We start from the raw sequence: 21,425 nt of genomic DNA, 5'->3' as shown, positions 1-21,425 counted from the left end.
GGTTGTATATATTAAAGATAAGAAAACTGCGGTACAGTTTAGATGACAGATGAGTTCGTTTATTTGACTGAACTTGTGTCACCCAGTTATATTGATTCATAGGGTGTCACCAATGTTTTCCTCTTTGGGAAGTGGTTTCCAGTTGTTTCTCAGGACTATTTCTGACTGTGCAGGTTTTGGCTGTGGATCAAAGGGACTGTGGTTCTAATTGCCCTCAGCTGTGTTGCCTGTCATGCCCCCTAGAATGGAAATGCATGCGTGGTCCTGTAGTAGATATCGCTGTGAGGGGGGGGGTGCAATGGGCTTGGGATTTGCAGTCCCAGGACCTGGGGTTAGAAGAGTCTCCGTGCTGCCACTGATTCACTGTGAGACTTTGGGCAAGCCACCTACTGTTTTAAAGCCTGTGTTATCTGTAAACAAAGGAGTGCTGATGTCTCATGTCATCTGTTGTACTGATGATTTGAGTTGGTAATGTGTGAAGGAAACTTGATAAAACTGTTAGTCTTCCCCTTTTGCTTTTCCCAAAGAGTCTGGAGGAAGTATAAGTAATATATCCATAACATGAGATTTATTATATCCTGGAGGAATAATAACCAAATTCCCAGTGCAGTCAGATAATAGAAAAAGTGGCATAGTTAATACATGTGATTTGCATTTCCATTGAACTTTGGAAGTGATTTTTGCCTGACATTTGTAATTGAATTTGATAATGGTAACCCCAGGGAGAAAGTTGGTTTGGTCAACCTTTGAAGCATGCAAAACCAAACTCACCTGTCATCTAAACTGACCCTGTGTGGGGCTAACATCTATTTTTAAGTGCAATCCGTAGGGGATAGATGGATATCCTCATTTTGTACAAAGCCACATATAATGCTTTTGCTAAAAGCATTTTTTTTAAAAGTAAATACACTTCTTCTTGATTGTTAAATTGCTTGTTTTGAAAATAGTGGTAAAATGCTTGGGCCTTGTAAGATTGGAGTATTTTGATTGAGGTTGGGGTGGCATTGGTGCCTGTTTTCCTTAACTTACTGACCGTCTGGTCTAACTATAAGCTAATTTAAAGAAAAAGTGTGTATCCAACCTAAAATAACATTGACTCTGGTACATTTTAAATGAAAAGAAAACCGTTATTCTCCCCTATTAATCTATTTTTGGAATGTGATATTACTAGACTGCCATAAAGAAGAATAACCCCAGGAAGTACCTTCGCAGTGTAGGAGATGGAGAGACTGTGGAGTTTGATGTTGTTGAAGGAGAAAAGGTGAGGATGCTTTTTGTGTAAAAGGTTTGACTTCAGTACAGAAATATTTTGGAGGTCTCATCCGTTTGAATGGTGGCTCTAATGTGGATAGATGGGTCAGGTGATCACACAAATTCAGGTGCATCATGCCCACTGTGCTGGCTGCAGTTAGAGGGCAATCTCTTCAAAATCACAAGGAATGGATATGGACTGATTTTTGTATGTGCTGTTGGATATGCAGACTTTTAAATTTGCTTAATGTGAATTTTGTGGGGAATATACAAATGAATTTTGTGACTACCAATGTGTAATGACTTTTTTAGGGTGCGGAGGCAGCAAATGTTACCGGTCCTGGTGGCGTTCCAGTGCAAGGCAGTAAATATGCAGCAGACCGTAACCATTATAGGCGTTACCCACGTCGTAGGGGTCCTCCACGCAATTACCAGCAGAATTACCAGAATAGTGAGAGTGGGGAAAAGAACGAGGGATCGGAGAGCGCTCCCGAAGGCCAGGCCCAACAGCGCCGGCCCTACCGCAGGCGACGGTTCCCACCTTACTACATGCGGAGACCCTATGGGCGTCGACCACAGTATTCCAACCCTCCTGTGCAAGGAGAAGTGATGGAGGTATGTTTCACCAAGAGAGATCAACAATACAATTATGTTGACCTTTGGTAGCACTGTATTAACCAAAATCTAGAGGTTCTACGGGGGCTATTTTATTTTCATGAACATAATTTCTAATAGTATTATCAAATGAATGTTGGCATTTCCCCCATGGAATTTGAAGTGCATAATAGCTTTCATTATTTGTCCAAGCTATCAATGAGTGATAAGGGTCATCTGAAAATTGGAAAATTAATTAAGTAGATTAAACAAATACTTGGTTTTTGTCAAAAGACTAATATGGAAAGCAGTTTTTGATTCCTAATAAGCCAAACAATAATTAGAGTGTAATCAGGACTCAGAATGAATTGGGTCTTTGTTTAGGGACTCAAATGTGTCCAGACTTGGATTTATCTGGTTGTGTTTTTCTCTCCTATTACTTACCGATCCTATAGATTTGATTTGCGTTGTCTTTCCAGGGTGCTGACAACCAGGGTGCAGGAGAACAAGGTAGACCAGTGAGACAGAATATGTATCGAGGTTATAGACCAAGATTTCGCAGGTATGGTTCATATTAACCTGCTTCTACTAGAAATTTCTCAAGTGTATGTCATGGTATAACCATGGAAATCGGTGGCAACCTGCTTCCCTTGAGTCACCTGCTAATAACACTTATCAAAGAGGTGAATCTGCATTTTATCTTTGCTGGCATTGGTTAAAAACAGCTCTTTAACAAGAAAACCAAAACCAGCTCTTTATAGATGAGCTCTATCTTACTAGTTTTTTTTTTATGAAGGTATGGAACCAATAAGAAAATTTCTTTTAATGGGACTTGCTTCATTGGGAGAGAGGATCAAGGTTTAACAAATCATTTACTCATTAGGAGTAACTGAACTGCTCAGTAGGGTAAATGATCAGGATTTGTTAAATCTGTATGGAAGCAAGACAACCCTAACTTCTGAGGAGCTGTTGGTGGGTTTAAATTGCCAGCATTAGGTTCTCACCTAATCCACAGCACCATCAGGGCTCCTTATGGGGGCATTGTTTTGCAATTTTATCTTAAAATTTTTCCAGGAGGAGAAAAAAGCCAAGATAATTGGACGATAGTGGTAAAATGTGCAAAATTAAGAGTTTGGGTAAAAGACACATGGGAATTCTCAGCTTTTCAGAATATAAAGTTCAAAACATTTCAAAACTTAAAAAGCAGTTTTTGGTTATTATTAAGACATTTTCTTGAAACCCTACCTAGTTCCAGACTAGCATGAACAATGAGCAACCACATTACCTATTTGGACAGTGGAAATTACTTTTTAACATACGATGTTTAAATAATAAGATATGAAGCCACTAGGTGAAAATAAGTTCCATGAGCCAAACATGTTTTAATACGTTTTGAGATGGTTTCCATTCCCTAGGTGGGATGGGATAATGTGCTTCCTTGTTTCTGTCAAAGGTCCCATGAAAGCATCTCCCTAAAATCTGACAAGGGCAGGGCAGTAACTTGTCTTACATTGCCCGATGGTCATTTGCAAAGAGACACTTTAAGTATTTACTGTAGGCACCCAACTCTTGTGCTGAGTTTTTAATTCCTTGTGGGAGGAGGTCAGATGCGCACAGTCGCCAAACCAAGAGGTGGGCCTGCTCCCTACTGCTGGGGACAGTGAGCTAACGCTTGGGACCATTAGCTTGGTTCTGTAGGTGGGGTTTACACCCTACTGATAATGGTTCCTATGGAGACCCAGAGAACAGGTCAAAGTTAAGCTGCCATCCTAAATCTAAGATGCGCCCATCTTGTCACATGTATACCCCCAATCCCTCCTCTTTCTGTTGCGTGTATGTCCCTAGACCACCCCCTCTCATTGCTGTATAACCTATGGTGCAACCCCTTCCTGTGACGTATGTCTACCTGTAATTAGTGGGCTTGCACGCCTCAAAGGTATATTGGCGTGTGTCAGCAGTAGAGCTCTCTCTCTTGCTGGGCTCCTCCTCGCACCCAGTTTCTCCCTTGTTCCCTTACCCTCCTTCCCTTCCCCCTCTCTCCACGTGGGCCACAAAGCTGGGCTGAGGTGAGCAATGCTACCATGTGATGTGTCTGACTGCATTATTGTAATATCTCTTCTACCTCCCATGATCACGATGATTTTACATATATATCAACTGTACAATTGTGCTTACTGAACCCATGGGTAGTAGTAGTGGGGGGCTGGCTTACCCCCAAACCTAATACTACAATTCGTGAATGTGAACTCTCGAGCCCCAAGCGAAACCTGACTTCAGGAATATTTTTTTTATATCAGCGCACCGAGAGATTGTGTTAGCCATGTGCTAGATGCTGGGAGAAAGAAGCCTTCACAGTTCACTGGCAGGTTGTCCATAGAATCATTTGAGTAAAGATTGTTTGGGGAAGTTAGAATCTCTCTGCAGTTAGATGCATTAAGACTATGGGTGCGAACACGGAATCCTTGCTATTGTTTCCTTTTTTCATGCTGCTGTGGAACTGTTTGATTGTTACTTTACCTGGGAATTCTTTATTCAAATACATAGTAAATGAAATAGTTGATGGATGCTCTTGTTGCTAACATGAAAGCAACCCTGGATAAACAGCTTTGAATTGACCTCAGCTTTAGGTGTGAATATTAGTTTAGAATCTGTGCACTTCAATTACTATAAATAATAATTAGCTTTAGGTCCAGTGTTTTACCTTCTTGTGGGTGGGGGCTAAATCAGAAAAGTATCAGGATCTGAGCACTTACAATATCCCTGGCCTGGAAATTCGTGTACATGAATGTATATAAGCTTAGAATATTTATTTCTGTCCTTTTATAGAAAATGTTTGCCACCTCAAGGAACCAAGTGGGCTTGTGTTTGCATTACATTGAAGGAAGACAGTGTGCTATGTGTAAATAGAGGTCATGCTTTGTCTTACCAGCCTTTTTAAGGAATTTAGTTTTTCTCTTGGAGAAATGGAAGACTATTTGATGGATTTTATAATATGATTATACACTAAGGGGGATACCAGAAAAAAACCCTGTATTTAATTTTAGTTACAAAACAGTCTTATCAACTTCAAAGGACCATATATATTTGAGTGTAAGCCGACCCAAATATCAACTGAGGCACCTAATTTTACCACAAAACTGCATTTAACATGTGCTAGAAAACAGCTTATACTCGAATATATATGGTACTCTCCATTATACTTGATTACCTTTGTCGAATCTGCCATTCCATTCTTTTTTTTTTTTTTAATTAAAAAAAAATCATTTTATTAGGGGCTCATACAACTCTTATCACAATCCATACACACATCAATTGTGTGAAGCGCATTTGTACATTCATTGCCCTCATTAGTCTCGAAACATTTTCTCTCCACTTAAACCCCCGGCATTAGGTCCTCATTTTTCCCCTCCCTCCCCGCTCTCCCCTCCCTCATGAGCCCTTGATAGTTTATAAATTGTTATTTTGTCATTTCTTGCCCTGTCGGACATCTCCCTTCACCCACTTTAGTTCCTTGTAATCGGTTCCCTCTTTCCTACCCACTCTCCCTCTACCCTCCCTGTTTTGCCACTCACACCACTGGTCCTGTAGGGCGCATCCGCCCTGGATTCCCTGTATTTTCAGTTCCTTATCTGTACCAGTGTACCTCCTCTGGTCTAGCCAGACTTGCAAGGTTGAATTCGAGTCATGGTAGTGGGAGCGGGGAGGAAACATTTAGGAACTAGAGGAAAGTTGTATTTTTCATCGTTGCTACATCGCACCCTGACTGGCTCATCTCCCCGAGACCCATCTGCAAGGGGGTCTCCAGTGGCCTACTAATGGGCTTTGGATCTCCACTCCGCACTCCCCCCATCATTCACTATGGTAAGATTTTTTGTTCTGATGATGCCTTGTACCTGATCCCTTCGACACCTCGTGGTTGCATAGGCTGGTGTGCTTCTTGCATGTGGGCTTTGTTGCTTCTGAGCTTGATGGCCTCTCGATTACCTTCAAGTCTTTTAAGACCCCAGACGGAACAAGATGGGTCACCAGCAGCTCTACTGGAGGCACCCTTGGAAATTCGGCCAGGGCTCCCATTCTTGCGGCGTGTTCTCAAACCGGCACGGTCTGATCCGGACATATGGCCTCAATATGTGCGTCAGTGTTCCCGTCAGTCCGCGAAGGACATCGGCTTCATCAAGCTGGACTAAGTTACCTTTGGATGGACAATCCAAGACCGCTACCCAAAAGAAGAAACAATGCCAACTATTTGTACATAAAATTTAAAAAAATTCAAGCCTGGGGGAAAAAAAAAGAATAGCATGTCTCATCAGTAATGCCCTTGGGAAAAAAAGTCTGGGTCACTTCAGAGCTGTTCTTTGAAAGCACAGCATGTTTCCACTGCATGCACTTTTTCCTGGTGGGTCAGAACCTGGGCTCAAATTTTGCAACGACCCTTTTCCCAAATAAATCTTCCATTAAATTAGTTGAACCTGAGCTCCAGGATAGTCCAGATATCTTCCCCATCTCTTCAGTCTTTCGTTGTTGGTCTTGGAGCACAAGTGCATGAATTTTGTTGACATTTTCTTTTGTTTGGGAAATCAACAGACATCCAGAACAAGGTTTGTCCTCAATCGACATTTTATCCTTTTTGAAATGAGAAAAACACTTGTACACTTGAGTTTTTCCCATAGTACTGCCCTTACAAGCTGTGTTCAACATCACAACAGATTTTGCAGCATTTTTTCTGAGTGGAAAACAAAATTTCACAGCCACACGCTCACTGTCTCTTAAATCAGCCATCACAAGAAACGAGGTTCTAGCAAAACTGCTTTCGCAAAAAAAATACACTCACCAGAGAAAATCTTCCCAGGCAATGCCACTGGTTGCACTAACAGAGAGCGAGTTGTTTGATGCTCACCTCGTGGGAAAAATGCGGACGACAAAAGTGCTCAGCAGAGCTTTTTTGGGGTGGTGGGTGGGTGCCTTCTATTTAAAGGCCATACCCCCAAGGTGGAGGCATCATCAGGCTGTGACCACCTTGAGTTAGTTAATTGTGCCAGCCTGGCCGATAATCACACGTGGTGCTGGTTGAAAGGCGGAGGGATAAATGGGTGGTGAAGGCTCGCCTTTCTAGTTCTCGGGTCTCTTGTTTTGTGATGGTTGCATCGGGTGCAGCTGCCTTAGCAGTTCCCTGCTTCAGCTTGCAAGATTGACTTTCTACAAGACATCCCCAAGGAGAAGCTACATGGACCTATCCCGATGCAGCCCTGGGTGCTGGAGCAGCCGTGTGGAGACCCCTGCTAGTGCTGAGATGCTTGTTCGTTCACTGACTCAGTTCTCCTTCTGCAGTCGGCATCATTGCCTCTGTTTTGTGAGGTGGAGGACTTTGTGGACTAGTGTTGGGTTAATGGGTTAATGTTGGACTTGTGGGCTTGGGCAGCATTGGGTTGGGATGTTTTCGTGATGCACATTTTCTTTACATAAAACTCTCTCTTATACATGAGTCGCTGTGGATTTGCTTCTCCAAAGTACCTAGACTAATACACACCTGATTGATAGGTTGGACTCTATCCCTACACATTCATATAGGTGCAAGTTGACGGGGTTTTTTGGCAAAAACATTTTGCTGCTGGTAAAGGGAGACAGTTGATTGCAGAAAAGTGACTGAGATAAAAGTTCAGTAAAGAGATTAGCTTTTGCCAAGAAACTATGTTTCCATTAAACACATATTTAGATGCTTACTTCCCATTATTAGGAATATTTATCACTATTTGTAGACATGATTTGTATATGGGCATTTTCAGTTGTCTTGGGAATAGATAACTGGAAATGGAATTGGAGAACCTGCACATTTTACCACTCCCACCAGCATTGTCAGTTTTTAGTACAACCATCCTGATAGTTGTGAAGTATTATTTCATTGTAGTTTTTTGCCTCTTCTAAGGACTGAAACTTGGCTTTATTTGTATTAAGATGTGACAACTTTAGTTCTGATTGCCTGCCTATTTCAGCAAATGCTCATCTCATTCAGTCTGTAAAGATTAGTACTAGTCACAGGCCTGGCTACTAGAAGGTTCATTTGAAATATTTGCAAGTGACATTTAAAGTAAAGTGTCCACTTGTGTGGTTTGCTATTGGTTACACTGTAGTTAACTTTGTAATAGATATACTGTGGACCCGAAAAAGCTGATGCTTTAAAACTTGTTTTAAAATGCCCGTCTTCTAATGTAGATTTCTGTGTCCTTGTGCAAAATCATCCATCACTCAGTGTGTGAACTACAGAAAGTTTTTTGCCCTTTTGTTTGTTCTGGAGTGCTTGCAGGACCACTTGGCAGTTGAAAGGGTGGCCAGGCTTGGCCTTTTAGCTGAGTAAAGCTGTTAATATTATCAGGAACCCCAGAGGAATGGCTACAGAAAGTTTCCTTACAGTTGTGTGCAATGCTGATTCCAGGGGCCCTCCTCGCCAACGACAGCCTAGAGAGGATGGCAATGAAGAGGATAAGGAAAATCAAGATGAAACCCAAGGTCAGCAGCCACCTCAACGTCGGTACCGCCGCAACTTCAATTACCGACGTAGACGCCCAGATAACCCTAAACCACAAGATGGCAAAGAGACAAAAGCAGCCGATCCACCAGCTGAGAATTCGTCCGCTCCCGAGGCTGAGCAGGGCGGGGCTGAGTAAATGCCGGCTTACCATCTTTACCATCATCCGGGTGAGTGAAGTGCCCGCATGGCCTCTGGCTTTTGAGTATGACATTCCTAAGTCAGATCCATCTCCTTTTATTAATGCAAAAAATTAAAAATGAAAAAAATCCATACCATTAATCTTAATGGTTTTAATCTTAAAATAACCTAACCGTTAGCATCAGAACCATGCTTGACCCATTTCAGCCCCTTCAGTTCTAACACTGGGAGGCCTACCTCTATCATGATGTATCTTTAATATTAGAGCTTTTTGCCAACATTTCTGAATGGATTTTGAGATTCTTTTCATCAAATAAGCTAACAGGTCTTTTTTTTATTTCTCCTACGCGGTTAATTATACTGTTTGTGTTGCTTATATGTCACTTTCAAAAAGCAAGATGATAGTGACTAATCAAGATAACAACTAGTATTTGGAGGAAGTGGTAGCTTTCACATCCCTACCATCTTTTTAAAATAATAGCTTTATTGTATTACATACTTCATAAATTATTCACTCGGTCTTTTTAAGAAGAGCTGTGTAGTCATCACCACAATCAATTTTGGAACATTTTCTTGTTCTCATTAGCTACACCATACCATCTTTTGATGGTATGTGTTTATTTTATTTGCTTTTGGGAAAGACTGACTGACAAGGCCTAAGTTCCTAAAATACAGAATCTGCTTCTAGGAAACTGGTGCTTATGACCTATTTAAAATACTTGGCAACTCAAAAACAAAAACAAAAACTTGCAACTCGGGTGATTGAGTTTTGCTCTGGCTACTACAGCTTTATTGGCTCACTGGTTTTTTTACCCCTCAGTGCTCCAAAATTAAGGTATTACTTGGCATTCAACTTTCTACTTCATACTGAGCATCATTTCTGGCTCAGGAATTTTTCTTCTGTTTTTTTCTTTCCTCTATACTGTGTGTTTGCATAAGGCCTTCCACAACCCTGAAGTAACAGCATAGTGGTTTCCATCCCTATTGTGTCCTGGGCTAAGTGAAGACGAAATATGTTGAGGCCATCCTATATTTAGCCAATGTAATATGGAGCAATTGATATTATAAATGAGGTGGATATTGTTTGTTTGTTTTGCAGTTTAGTCATCCAACAAGAAGAAATGAATATGAAATTCCAGCAATAAGAAATGAACAAAAGATTGGAGCTGAAGACCTTAAGTGCTTGCTTTTTGCCCATTGACCAGATAACTAGAACTATCTGCATTATCTATGCAGCATGGGGTTTTTATTATTTTTACCTAAAGATGTCTTTTTGGTAATAACAAACGTGTTTTTTAAAAAGCCTGGTTTTTCTCAATACACCTTTAAAGGTTTTTAAATTGTTTCATATCTGGTCAAGTTGAGATTTTTAAGAACCTCATTTTTAATTTGTAATAAAAGTTTACAGCTTGATTTTTTCACAAAAAAAAAAAAGTCAACAAACTGCAAGCACCTGTTAATAAAGGTCTTAAATAATTGTGTTTGTGTATATTTCTGACTTGTTTTCTTTTATGTCACTAGCTGATGTAAGACCTGCAGCTTAAGCAGTGTGCAAGTAGATGAGACTTCGTGGTCATTTCTCATGGAACATCTTAAAATATCATCTCTTATTGCATGACACAAACGGGGTTCATATTAAGATCCAGGACATTTTTACTGATACTTTAGCCTTTGTTCATTTAAAGAGAACTTAACTAACGGTAGGTACTCTACTTTGACCTCTACTTTGTGTTCACCCGAAGGATCAAATAGCATCCCTGGGATCTTTGTGGAGAGAGCACTGAAGTGTAGAGGGTCCCCAGCATATTAGAGCTATACCCATTTGCCTTAGGGTTATGGTCTGGGGTTTTACATATTTTAACAAGTACTACACAATGTTGCTGGAGCATATCATTTGCTGGTGATCTCAAATGTTCATTTGCACCTGTTCAATGTAATTTTACAAAGATAGTAAGAATTAGTAATTATGAGAACAAAAAGGAACTTGTGTCAGAAGCAGTTTAGAGTTGGCATGGAACTGACCATAAGTCGGGTACTACCTATGCTAGGTTAAGTGGTTTGGGTATTGGAAATGGGAAGTTCTAGTTGCACACTTCTAGATGTATGAAAAACAGGTAATTTTTATGAGGTGCTTTAAATCCATCTTTACCAGTCAGTGTGGATTTGTTGACAGACTGAATCCACTTAATGATCATCTGAGCAAGATGGAAGTGCAGTAGTTTGTATCTTTTCTTGCCTGTCATGGCAAATCAGACAAATTCTGGTCAGAAAAACTGCCCATTTTCACTGCTTTGATCTCAGTCATGCCAAATTGATTTGGAAAGTTGGTTTATCTTTCACTGCAGAACTAAGTGGAAGAAAATGTTTTTCTATTTTTTAAACTAAATTTTTGTGTTCAATTATAATTATAAATTGAGAGTAAATTCCCATACCCTGCCTTTTCCTGGAGAGTGACATTCTAGAATTAAGCCGAGACAGCAGTTTTTAACCTATTTTGTCAGTTTCTATCTAATTGGTGTTGGTTGCTGTGGAGATCATTGGAAGAATTGCCCGTGTTTATAAAGTGTTGCTCATGTTATGGATGCAGCCGTGGAGAGGAGAGCATGTATTCTCTCCTGGAGGCTGAATTGCTCCACTCTATCACCATGGGCCAGTCCAGGCACCCTCCAACTGCGGCCCACCGAGGACATTTATCCAGCCCGCCGGGTGTTTTTGCCCTGTTCCTTTTTTTACTTCACAATAAGATGTGTGCAGTGTGCATAGGAATTGGTTCATCTTTTTTTTTTTTAAACTATAGTCTGGCCCTCCAACGGGTCTGAGGGACAGTGAACTGGCCCCTGTTTAAAAAGTTTGAAGACCCCTGGGCTAGTCAGTTTAACCTCTTACCAACTAAAAGTAAAGATGATAACAGACTGCTAGAGAAGATGAGGTTAGTGAGGCTATTTTTAATCTTGTGAGATGTGTGGGAGCCCTGGTGGTGTAGTGGTTGTGTTGAGCAGTTCAAACCCCCAGCTGCTCTGAGAAAAAGATAGGGCTTTTATTCTCAGTCGTTCACCGGGGCAATTTAGCCTGTGCTAGGGTTGCTGTAAGTCACTACTAATTCAGTGTTTGGTGAGGTGTTAGGTCTTTATGAAATACATGCATACCTTGTTTTGTGCTTTGCAGAAGCTTTTTTATAAATTGAAGTTGGACAGCAAGCCCACGTTCAAATCTGTTGGCCCCATCCATTTTGCCAGCAGCATGTGCTCACTTCATGTCCCGGTCACGTTTTTTGGTAATCCCAGAGTTTCAGGTACTTAACAATACGATTGCACACTTACAGGTATTGTGGGGGAAATGATCACACATTTCTAATAGGCAAACCAGTTTTATTTGGTGTAGGCAGCAAAGAAGAGAAAGGTGGGGGAACAGACCCTGCCGTGACTCAAGAACAATACAAGACCAGCCACACACATGCTTTCCTGGCCTAATTCTGAGGAACTCCCCTAAGCCAACCTCCACAGGTCTTCCTGGGGGTCTGCTCCAGTTGTGCTTTGTGCCTTCCCAAATTCATCAGGGACTTTGAATGTGTCACTTTATGATTCTCCAGAGCTGATCCTGGTCACCTAGGCAGCTTCAGTGGCCAGAAGAGTCTGTAAAGTACTCGAGGTGGTGCTTGGAGTATGCAGAGGTTTAGAGTGGTTTCTGTGTAGGCTGCAGCCTTCTGACAAATACCTTTTGGTTCCAGGCACACAAATACAGGCCATATATATAGCTTACAGTCTATACATAACTATAAATATAACGTGCACTAGGAAACCGAAAGAGACATCATTTAATGGCAGTATTTGCTTTCTTGCGGTGGTCTGAACAGTATGTATACTGCACATGGGTCAGTGTATTGAACGTGCTGCCCCCAGACCCATTCTAGGTCATCTTGGAAGTACAGTAAGCTAGGATGGCACATCCAGGGAGCTGGGGTGGGTTATTGAGTTGATTGCAGCTTGTGGATGACCCCATGTGAAGAACATTGGGATGGGGTTTTCAAGGCTGTCATATTTCAGAAGCATCTTATCAGCTAGTGGTATAGCGGTTAACTACAGGAGAGTTAAGAAGTTTATGGTAAACAAAAATTAAAGATGTGCTTTGGAATTTTTCCATGAAATAAATTGGCATGCCTTCTGAGGTGCTTCTGGACTCAGAATACCAACTTTTGGATGTTACTAATTGACCTCTTGCTCCAGGGTTAGGGACTCTGAAATTACCGTATATACATGTGTATAAGTTTTTCAGCACATCTTTTAGGCAGTTTTGTGGTAAAATTAGGTGCCTCAGCTGATACTCTGGTCGGCCTGTACTAGAGTATATGCGGTAGTTGGGTGAGTGCAATGGAATAGATCTTTGCCTTTGTGGTACAAATGCCATTTGTAAATACACGTGCTAGGGCATATGTACCTTGGCAATGATAAGACCAACAATTTAGGTTAATTGTTTACAACCATGATTAGGAAAACAAGTGACGAGAGTTCTTGTGACATGGTCTCTGTCCAGCCTAAGATTTCTAACAAAAGACAGTAGGCACTGTTCCACTGTGGCCAGCAAGTCACTTTCCACAGTAGATGAAAGAGCTGGTAGTCCCCTTCCTATACTGCAGGTCAAGGACTTTATTCCCAGCCAGCAGGAATAGGTCAGTGAGGTTTGTCAGGTATCACATGGTGCCCGTGTGTTGGCAGAACAGGAAGTTAGTGCTTGCTAGAGTGACTCCCAGATAGAAGATACTGGGAGAAATAATCTAGTTTCCTACCCTATCTGCACAACTTAAGTAAATGCTGTACAGCTCTGATCGATGTTATTTTATTTACATAATACCTGTAGGCAGCACAGTCCTGGTGGCATAATTCCCAGATGCTGGCTTAAAGGGTCCAAAGTCACCTGGTGACTTAAGGGAAACGGGCCTGGTGATCTATTGCCAGAGAAAAACCCTATGAGGCAAGTCTGTCTGATGGGGTCACTATGAATAGAAAATTGGTTCCTGATGTTAGCAGGGTGATCAATCCGGCTTGGCTACCCCAATAATTCCTAATCCAAAGCATCAGAATGAGGTTTAAGGGGGGTGGCGTTTTTCTCCTAAACAGGCCCATGGACCCTCACGCTGCCATTAGAATTTTCAATACCGATTTTGGAGGACCATGAAGTGTGTAGTTGGCATTGTCTTCAGTGTTGACTGATAGCTGGAAATGGAGTGGTAAGAGCGCTTGTCATTTCTGTTCAAATAGTGACAAGAGTCCCAGTTGGTCTGTTTGGCAGCTCTAGCAAAGGTTTGACTTAGCATTATCAGACTTTGAGAAAGCAAGTCTTGTGAATTGGTCCATTCTTTAATGGGGTGGACTATATGGTAATGGGCTCAGTGGCAATAAAAAATGGCAACTTGATTGACACAATTCTCTTGTATGGGCATCAAAGTGAATGATGAAGTGAAGTGTCTTAATTTGCATGCTGTCAGTTGTTAGCACCACACACACACACTGGGGAGCTCTTCGTGTCATTAGTTGGTCAGTCACCTGTTGTAGATAACCTTGACTAGTGGCACCCAGAGGAATGTCAGAATGTGGCACATCTGGGCTGTAGCCAAGCAGGCTCACTGAATGGCTTTTTTTATTATTGGTGGTTAGGGCTGCCAAGAACAGTGACTGGCCAACCAGCCTAGGCGCCTCTCAGGAACTACACTAGTCAAAGCATGTCTCGACTCAGGCTTGATGGCCCAGCCTGCCTGCCTTTGTCATGGTCTTACATAGGGCCTGTGATGAAGATGCCATCAGTATAATAGATGACCAGACCGTTTTAGGAGTAATGGGTTATAAAAATCTGCCCCTAAGCGCTGGTGACCTTGCAGACAGGGAGTTAACTATCTTTGCAGAAGCACAGTACTGGTATACTGTAGGTTATCCCTTGTGGATTTAAATTGCTTCTGAGCATCCCAAAGTGGTAGTAGCTTGAGTATCAGTCTCCTGTGTGGTCTGCCACTGCCTTAGTGACAGCAGTAATGTCGGTCACAAGGGCCAAATGAAGCACAGCACCAATGTGTGGTAGAGACTTAAGCTCCATGGCCTTTTTCACAGGCTAGATTGTGCTGTTAAACTGTGACAAGGCGATAATGGCATATGACACTCCTGACTCACTGCCATTGGCTTGATTCGCACTCAGCAACTCAGGGTGGTAGAACTGCTCCTTCGCATTTCCGGGCTATAAATCTTTATAGGAGTAAAAGTTTCTTGTTTCTCCTGAGCACTACCTGGTGGGTTTGAACTTCCAACCTTGCAGTTGGCTTCTCAGTATTTGTTGAATAATTCAGTGGCGCTGAAATAATTTGGGAGTGGACATGCCCCACTGTTTGGGCACTGCTGTTTTGTTGTGAGGGATATCTCCCCAGCAGTAGTGATAATTTGTGTTATATACAGCTAAAATGTCTACCCCTGTGATGCATTTAGTAGTAGGAACCATGATGAATGGAGTCCTAGATGACGCACAAGACCTCACCTGCAAGTGGACTACGTAAGTCAGACAGTACTGCGAGCAGGGTTCCAGGTTCATCTCTGCACAAAGTGTTCACAAGTTCTCCCAAAATGTTCTCCCATCTTTCACCAGCAATTTGGAAGGTCCGAGTTAACAAAAAGGTTTTAGCAAAAATGGCTGTCTTCTCAAATCTTGGAAGCCTGCAGCAAGTTTTCAGGACTGATGCCTCACGTAAAATGTCTTAGGGAAGGTCCAGATGATCTCAAAAATGAACCAAGGAAAGGAACCATGTTGTTGGCCATGACACATGAAACTATGATTAAAGTCTGGAAACTGGTGGAAGACCTTAGAATTAACATTGGTGCAATAGCTACTGATGCCATGGTCTCGTGTGTTTGAGTATTTTCTATTTTGGTGCCAAAAGAATTGCATGAAAATAGGTCCAAGAACTAATCTATCAGGCTTTGAAGCAAGATCAAAGCTAATGATTTTATGGAACATTGCAGCTGGCTCTGAGTCTTGGATTTACCAATAGGACCTAGAAAACAAGACCCCATGCACAACAGTGGCTTCCAAGGTGTCTGCTGGACACGCCCTTTCAAAGCAGAAATGTCAACTCAAGGTTGTGGTAGACTTGAGATTCCAAAATGATAGCAAGGACTGTAACCTCAATATAAACAGAACCCAAATATTTACAACTGAGCTGTCAGAGGGAAAATTGATGTCAAGAATTTCACCTGGCTGTGTTGGTTTCCATGTTTTGCTAGTATGGAGAAAGCTGCAATAGACATGTTTGCATACGTTTGTTCACGTTTGGCTCTTTGGTTCTTCGGGAGATGTACCTAATTGCAGGATCATAAGGCTCAGCTGTATTTGCATGCGTTTAAGGAAGCGCCATAGTGATTTCCACGGTGCTAGTACAGTTCTCCAGCCCCACCAGCCATTACTACTTTGTGGTTTTGTTTTTGCTAGGTGTCTGTGTGATCGGCTTCTTGGCCCTTTGGCTACGATAAGTGAAGAGTGTCGATGTGAGGTGTTTCCTATCCCATGTTGTTTTCGGTTGTAGTTCTCTCATTGCTAATGAATGTGAACATTTCTTCATATGGTTGTTGGCCACCTGGATGTCATCTTTAGTAAATTGCCTTTTTTGTGCCCATTTTTTAATTGGGTTATTTGTGCTTTTTTATTGAGGTGTTAGAGTTTTATATAGATTTTTTAATATTAGCTCTTTCTCTTGTGTATCATCATTAAATATTTTTTTCCTATCCTGTGGGGGTTCTTTGAACTCTTTTGATGAAGTCTTCATTTTAGAAGGTCCCGGTCCCTTATTTTGACTTGTGTGGTATGTATGCGTTTCAGTATGTTCTGTAGCGGATTTACATCTTGTAATAGGACCTTGAGGTTTGTCCCTATTTTTTTATTGTCGATGGGTCTTTATGGTTCTGGAGTTAGGTTTTTGATCCATCTTAGGTTTGTTCTTGTACGTGGAGTTAACAGGTATTGGTCATATTTTATTCTTTTGCAGATGAAGATCCTATTTTTCCAGCACCATTTATTGAAAAAGCTATCTCTCTTCCCCCACTTACTGTGTTTTAGTTCTTTATCAAAAAATCGGCTGTCTGTAGATACTTAGTTGTATTTCTGGGTTCTCAGTTGTAACCCTTTGCTCTTCGTGTCTATTGTACCAGCATCAAGCTGCTCTGATTACCGTGGCTATGTAGTAAGTTGTGAAGTAGAGTAAAAGGCCTCCTACTTGTTTTTGTTCTTTAATAGTGTTGTTTACCCTGACTGGCTTTCCTTTCTGTTCCATATAAAGTTGGTGGTTAGTTCTGTAAAGAATTGTTCTGGATTTAGATCAGAATTGCATTGAATTTACAAAGTGTTTATGGTGATAGTGACATTTTCATTATATTTAGTTTCCTATCGGATCCTGGTAACGTGTTCCATTTATGTAAGTCTCTTTGGATTTCTTGTAGGAGTACTTTGTGGTTTTCTTTTCTTTTAATCATTTTATTAGGGGCTCATACAACTCTTATCACAATCCATACACACATCAATTGTGTAAAACGCGTTTGTACATTCATTGCCCTCATCATTCTCAAAACATTAGCTCTCCACTTAGCCCCTGGCATCAGCTCATTTTTCCCCCTCCTTCCCCACTCCCCGCCCATCATGAACCCTTGATAATTTATAAATTATTTTGTCATATCTTGCATTGTCCGATGTTTCCCTTCACAGTTTTCTTTGTATAAATCTTTTACTTGTCTTGTAAAATTTATTCTTACATGTTATCTCTTGTAGTTATTGTAAGTTGTATTGTTCTTTTAAGAATTTTTTCAGTGTTATCTTCAGTATACAAAAATCCAACTGATTTCTGTATGTTAACTTATAGCTTACTATGCTGCCAAATTACGGGATCTTTGGGGTTTTCTACATATAGGATCATATAATATCATCTGCAAATAGTTTTGTTTCTTTTTTTGTAGATGCCTTTAATGTCTCTATGGTATCTTCTATTTCTGGCAGACTTCAGGACAATACTAAACAAGAGTGGTGATAAAGGGCAGCCCTGCCTGTGTCCTGTTCGAAACGGGATGTTTTCAGTTTCTCTCCGTTAAGTGAGATGCTGGCCATGGGAAACCAGGGAGATGAAAAAGGAAGACTGAAGAGCCGATGCATTTGAATAAAGGTGCTGGTGAAGAGTATTGAGAATATAGACTGCCAGAAGAACGAGGCTATCTTAGGTGACGTACAGTCAGGGTACTCGTTCAGAAGATAGGGTAACCAAAGGATAGAGCGTCTGGGGTCTTTAAGGCTTGAAGATGGGGGATGCACGGCAGAGAAAGGGCAGGGGGAGTCATGGGACAGTGTAACATGACAAAATAATAATGGCTTATGAATTATGAAGGGTTCATGGGGGAGGGGGGAATGAGCAACCGATGTTAGGGGCTCGGTTGGAAAGCGAGTGGTTTGAGAATGATGGTGGCAACAAATGTACATATGTGGATGACACAATGGATGTCTGTATGGATTGTGATAGGAATTGTATGAGCCCCCAATAAAATGATTTTAAAAAATAACATTTGTGAAACATTCCATTTATCTTTTCATTCCATTTTTCCCACAAGCTTTTTGAAGCATCCCTCAGATTTAAGAATAGTTGTAGGAATAAACCTTTACAAGTATCATTTCTGTGTTAAAAAATATATACGTTTGTAATTTTGATTTAAAAAAAAACCACCATCACCAAATCCATCGCAATTAAGTCAATCCTGACTCAAGCCTGTAGGGCAGAGAACAGTGCACAGGATTTCCAAGATTTTAATCACTCCAGAAGCAGACTGCCATAGCTCTCCAGTGGAGTGGCTGGTAGACGCAAACCGTGTTTGTGTGAACAGCTGACTGCTTAATCGCTGTGCCATCAGTGTTCTTGTCATTTTAATAGCCATGCTAAACTGCCTTTCTGTTAAGATTATACCAACATGTATTCTCACAAGCAATGTATAAGAATGCCGCTTTCCCACATTTTCATCAAAATATTATGCTATCCAATGTAGCCTGTTAGAGAACTAAAACACTGCTATCTTATTATTATTAATCATTTTATTGGCCGCTCTCACAGATATAATAATCCATAATTCAGTTAGATAGAGCATAATTTTGCAATTGCTGCCACCAGGTTTCAGAGCATTTTCTTCTTGAGCTCTTTGATGTCGGCTCCCCACCCTACCCCCAGGAACCCTTATATTATGTATTATTATTGTTTGCCATATCTTATACCATCCAGTGTATCCATTCACCAGCAATTCTGTTGTTCATTCCCCTCCAGTGGGGTTATACAGTCATCATTGCTATCAGCTCCCCTTCCCCGCCCCTCTTCCTGTACCCTCAGGAAATCATTACTCCTTGCTGTTTCTGAAGGGTTATCTGTCTTGGTTTTAATGAATCGAACTCTGAACTATAGAAATGAATGTACAGAGGTCTAACAAGATTAATGAGGTAAAACAAAGACCATAATAGTAAAGGGAGGAAATTTTATAATCTATTGTCAATTTGAGACAAGTGAAGGGGTGGACTTTACCTCTCAATCAGGTCGCAGCTTGATGACCTTATTTGTAGGTGCTAAGGAGATAAATAGCTCACTGTAGGCAAGACACTAGTTCACTCCCTGTGAGACATCCCTGAGAAGCCACATAGACCTACCTTGATGCAGCCAGAGCCCTGAACTTGGAGAAGCCATGTGGAGACCCCTGTCATTGCTGAGATGCTTACACCACCTCTGGATACACAAGACTTAGCACCCACTGGCCTGTGATCTTCCTGCATTCAGTGTCATTGCATGTGTTTCATGAGTCTGAAGAGGACTTTATAGATTGGTATCCTACATATGGGATAGTATCAGACTTAACGACTTGATCTGGACTAGGCTGGGATGTTTTTTCAATATTCAATTGCTCTTGTATATAAAGCGCTTTCTTATTTAAAAAAAAGGGGGGGGCTTGAAGATAAACAAGCAGCCATCTAGCTCTGAAGCAACAAAGCCCACATGGAAGAAGCACACCAGCCTGTGTGATCATGAGGTGTCGATGGGATCAGGTATCAGACATCAAAGAACAAAACATCTCATTGTGAATGAGGGGGAATGCAGAGTAGGAACCCAAAGCCCATCTGTAGGCAACTGGACATCCCCTTACAGAAGGGTTGCGGGGAGGAGATGAACCAGTCAGGGTGTAGTGTAGCAATGATGAAACATATAACTTTCCTCTAGTTCTTTTTTTTTTTCCCCTCTAGTTCTTAAATGCTTCCTTCCCCCCACTATCATGATCCCAATTTTGCCTTACAAATCCAGCTAGACCAGAGCATGTACACTGGTACAGATAAGAACTGGAAACAGGGAATTCAGGACAGATGAACCCTTCAGGACCAGTGGTGAGAGTGACGATACCGGGAGGGTTGAGGGAAGGTGGGGCAGAAAGGGGGAACTGATCACAAGGATCTACATATAACCCCCTCCCTGGGACACGGAAAACAAGTGGGTGAAGGGAGACTTCAGACAGTGTAAGACATGACAAAATAATTTATAAATTTTCAAGGGTTCATGTGGGGGGAGGGGAAAAGAGCTAATACCACAGGCTCAAGTAGAAAACATGTTTTGAGAATGATGATGACAACAAATGTACAAATGTGCTTGACACGATGGATGGATGCATTGTGGTGTACGAGGCCCCAATAAAATTATTTAAAATATATATAACATAGCTTTAATAATACAAAAGAGGATACATGGCATAGTTCAGTCAATACAGCTCATTAAACTTATAATTTACCCAAAGAAAGCTAGGGTAGCAAGGCTTCATCTCAAGGACTTTGGACATGGTATCAGGAAGACATGCCTCTGGAAGAGGACACCATGCTTAGTAAGATAGAAGGGCAGGGAAGAAGAGGAAGACCTATGAGATAGATCGACATGGGGGCTGCAACAATGAGCTCTAACAGCTACAGCTGTGACGATGATGCGGGACTTGGGCAGTGTTTGCTTCTGAAACTGTACTGGTGAGATGGCAACCATTGAGAGTTGTAAGAACTGCCTACAAGAAATTGTATTGGGAAACTAACCCATGTCTCTTACAGCCCTGAATTTGTGTCTTCAGATTTCTTTTTACTCTCCAAAGTCAAATAGAAACACAACTTGAGTTCTTGAAGTTGCCAAAACTGCTGTTTTGATGTGGTATAATCTGAAGAGTGCAGAACTCCCCCAGGGAGGATTACAGAAGATCTAGGTGGAGGGTAATATTGATAAACAATAACGCGATGGTTTTATAGTGTGCTTATTATTGACTTTCCCATGTGTGGGAAAGGAGCGTCATAAGAGTTCATGGAAAAGTTACATTATCTTTTCGATTTCATTGTTTCCATTATATTTTTAAAGGCCACTCTTGGTCAATCGGCCATCAGGTCTCAAAACCACCAGCTTTGTACATCAGTGAGGCACAAGGTAATGGTCAGCTTGGGCCTTAGAATGTAGCAATCTACTCTTCCTGAGACACTGGGTGTCGTGTTAGATCCTCTGCTCTTTGAAGTGGATCAAAACCTTGAATCGACTGTAATCCGTCTCCCTTTTTTAAAGGGATAAGACCATGGTACCTTTTGTGTGAGGAGAATCACCTTTTCTGTCACTTTCATTTAGGTCACAGAATTGTCTTCTGCGTTGTCTTCATTGTGGTGCAAGGAAGTTTTCGCATCTTCCTTCCCTGAACTCTGCTTAGAGATGTGCAAGCTGTGTGGGTTTTCAAATCTCAGTCTTTAAGAGATTTTCAACTTCGAGGGGCCTCCCTCCTCCATCCAGTACCATTGTCAGAGGTCTTCTGTAGAGATCCCACCGTTTCTGCCTCCACCCCTGTTCCAGCAACCAGGCAGCGTCGCT

General features: G+C 41.4%; 1 protein-coding gene and 1 pseudogene across 1 annotated transcript in view; both read left to right on the top strand.

Moving 5' to 3' along the window:
* Positions 1-9,986, top strand: part of YBX1 (Y-box binding protein 1) — a 39,188-nt gene extending 29,202 nt beyond the window's left edge. Inside the window, exons 4-8 of the mRNA XM_045298894.1 lie at positions 1,172-1,261; positions 1,564-1,866; positions 2,325-2,407; positions 8,276-8,538; positions 9,609-9,986. Coding sequence (XP_045154829.1) covers positions 1,172-1,261; positions 1,564-1,866; positions 2,325-2,407; positions 8,276-8,507 — 708 coding nt within the window. The 3' untranslated portion in view covers positions 8,508-8,538; positions 9,609-9,986. The remainder of the gene's footprint in view (positions 1-1,171; positions 1,262-1,563; positions 1,867-2,324; positions 2,408-8,275; positions 8,539-9,608) is intronic.
* On the top strand, positions 5,818-6,394 carry LOC123522675 (annotated as a pseudogene).
* Positions 9,987-21,425: the final 11,439 nt, after the last annotated feature.

This window comes from Echinops telfairi, unplaced genomic scaffold (assembly GCF_000313985.2).
Source record: "Echinops telfairi isolate 266 unplaced genomic scaffold, ASM31398v2 ScPeMD7_7457;HRSCAF=8495, whole genome shotgun sequence".
Classification (NCBI taxonomy): Eukaryota; Metazoa; Chordata; class Mammalia; order Afrosoricida; family Tenrecidae; genus Echinops; species Echinops telfairi.
Note: the sequence above shows the minus strand (reverse complement) of the source record. Positions and strands in the feature narration are given on the sequence as shown.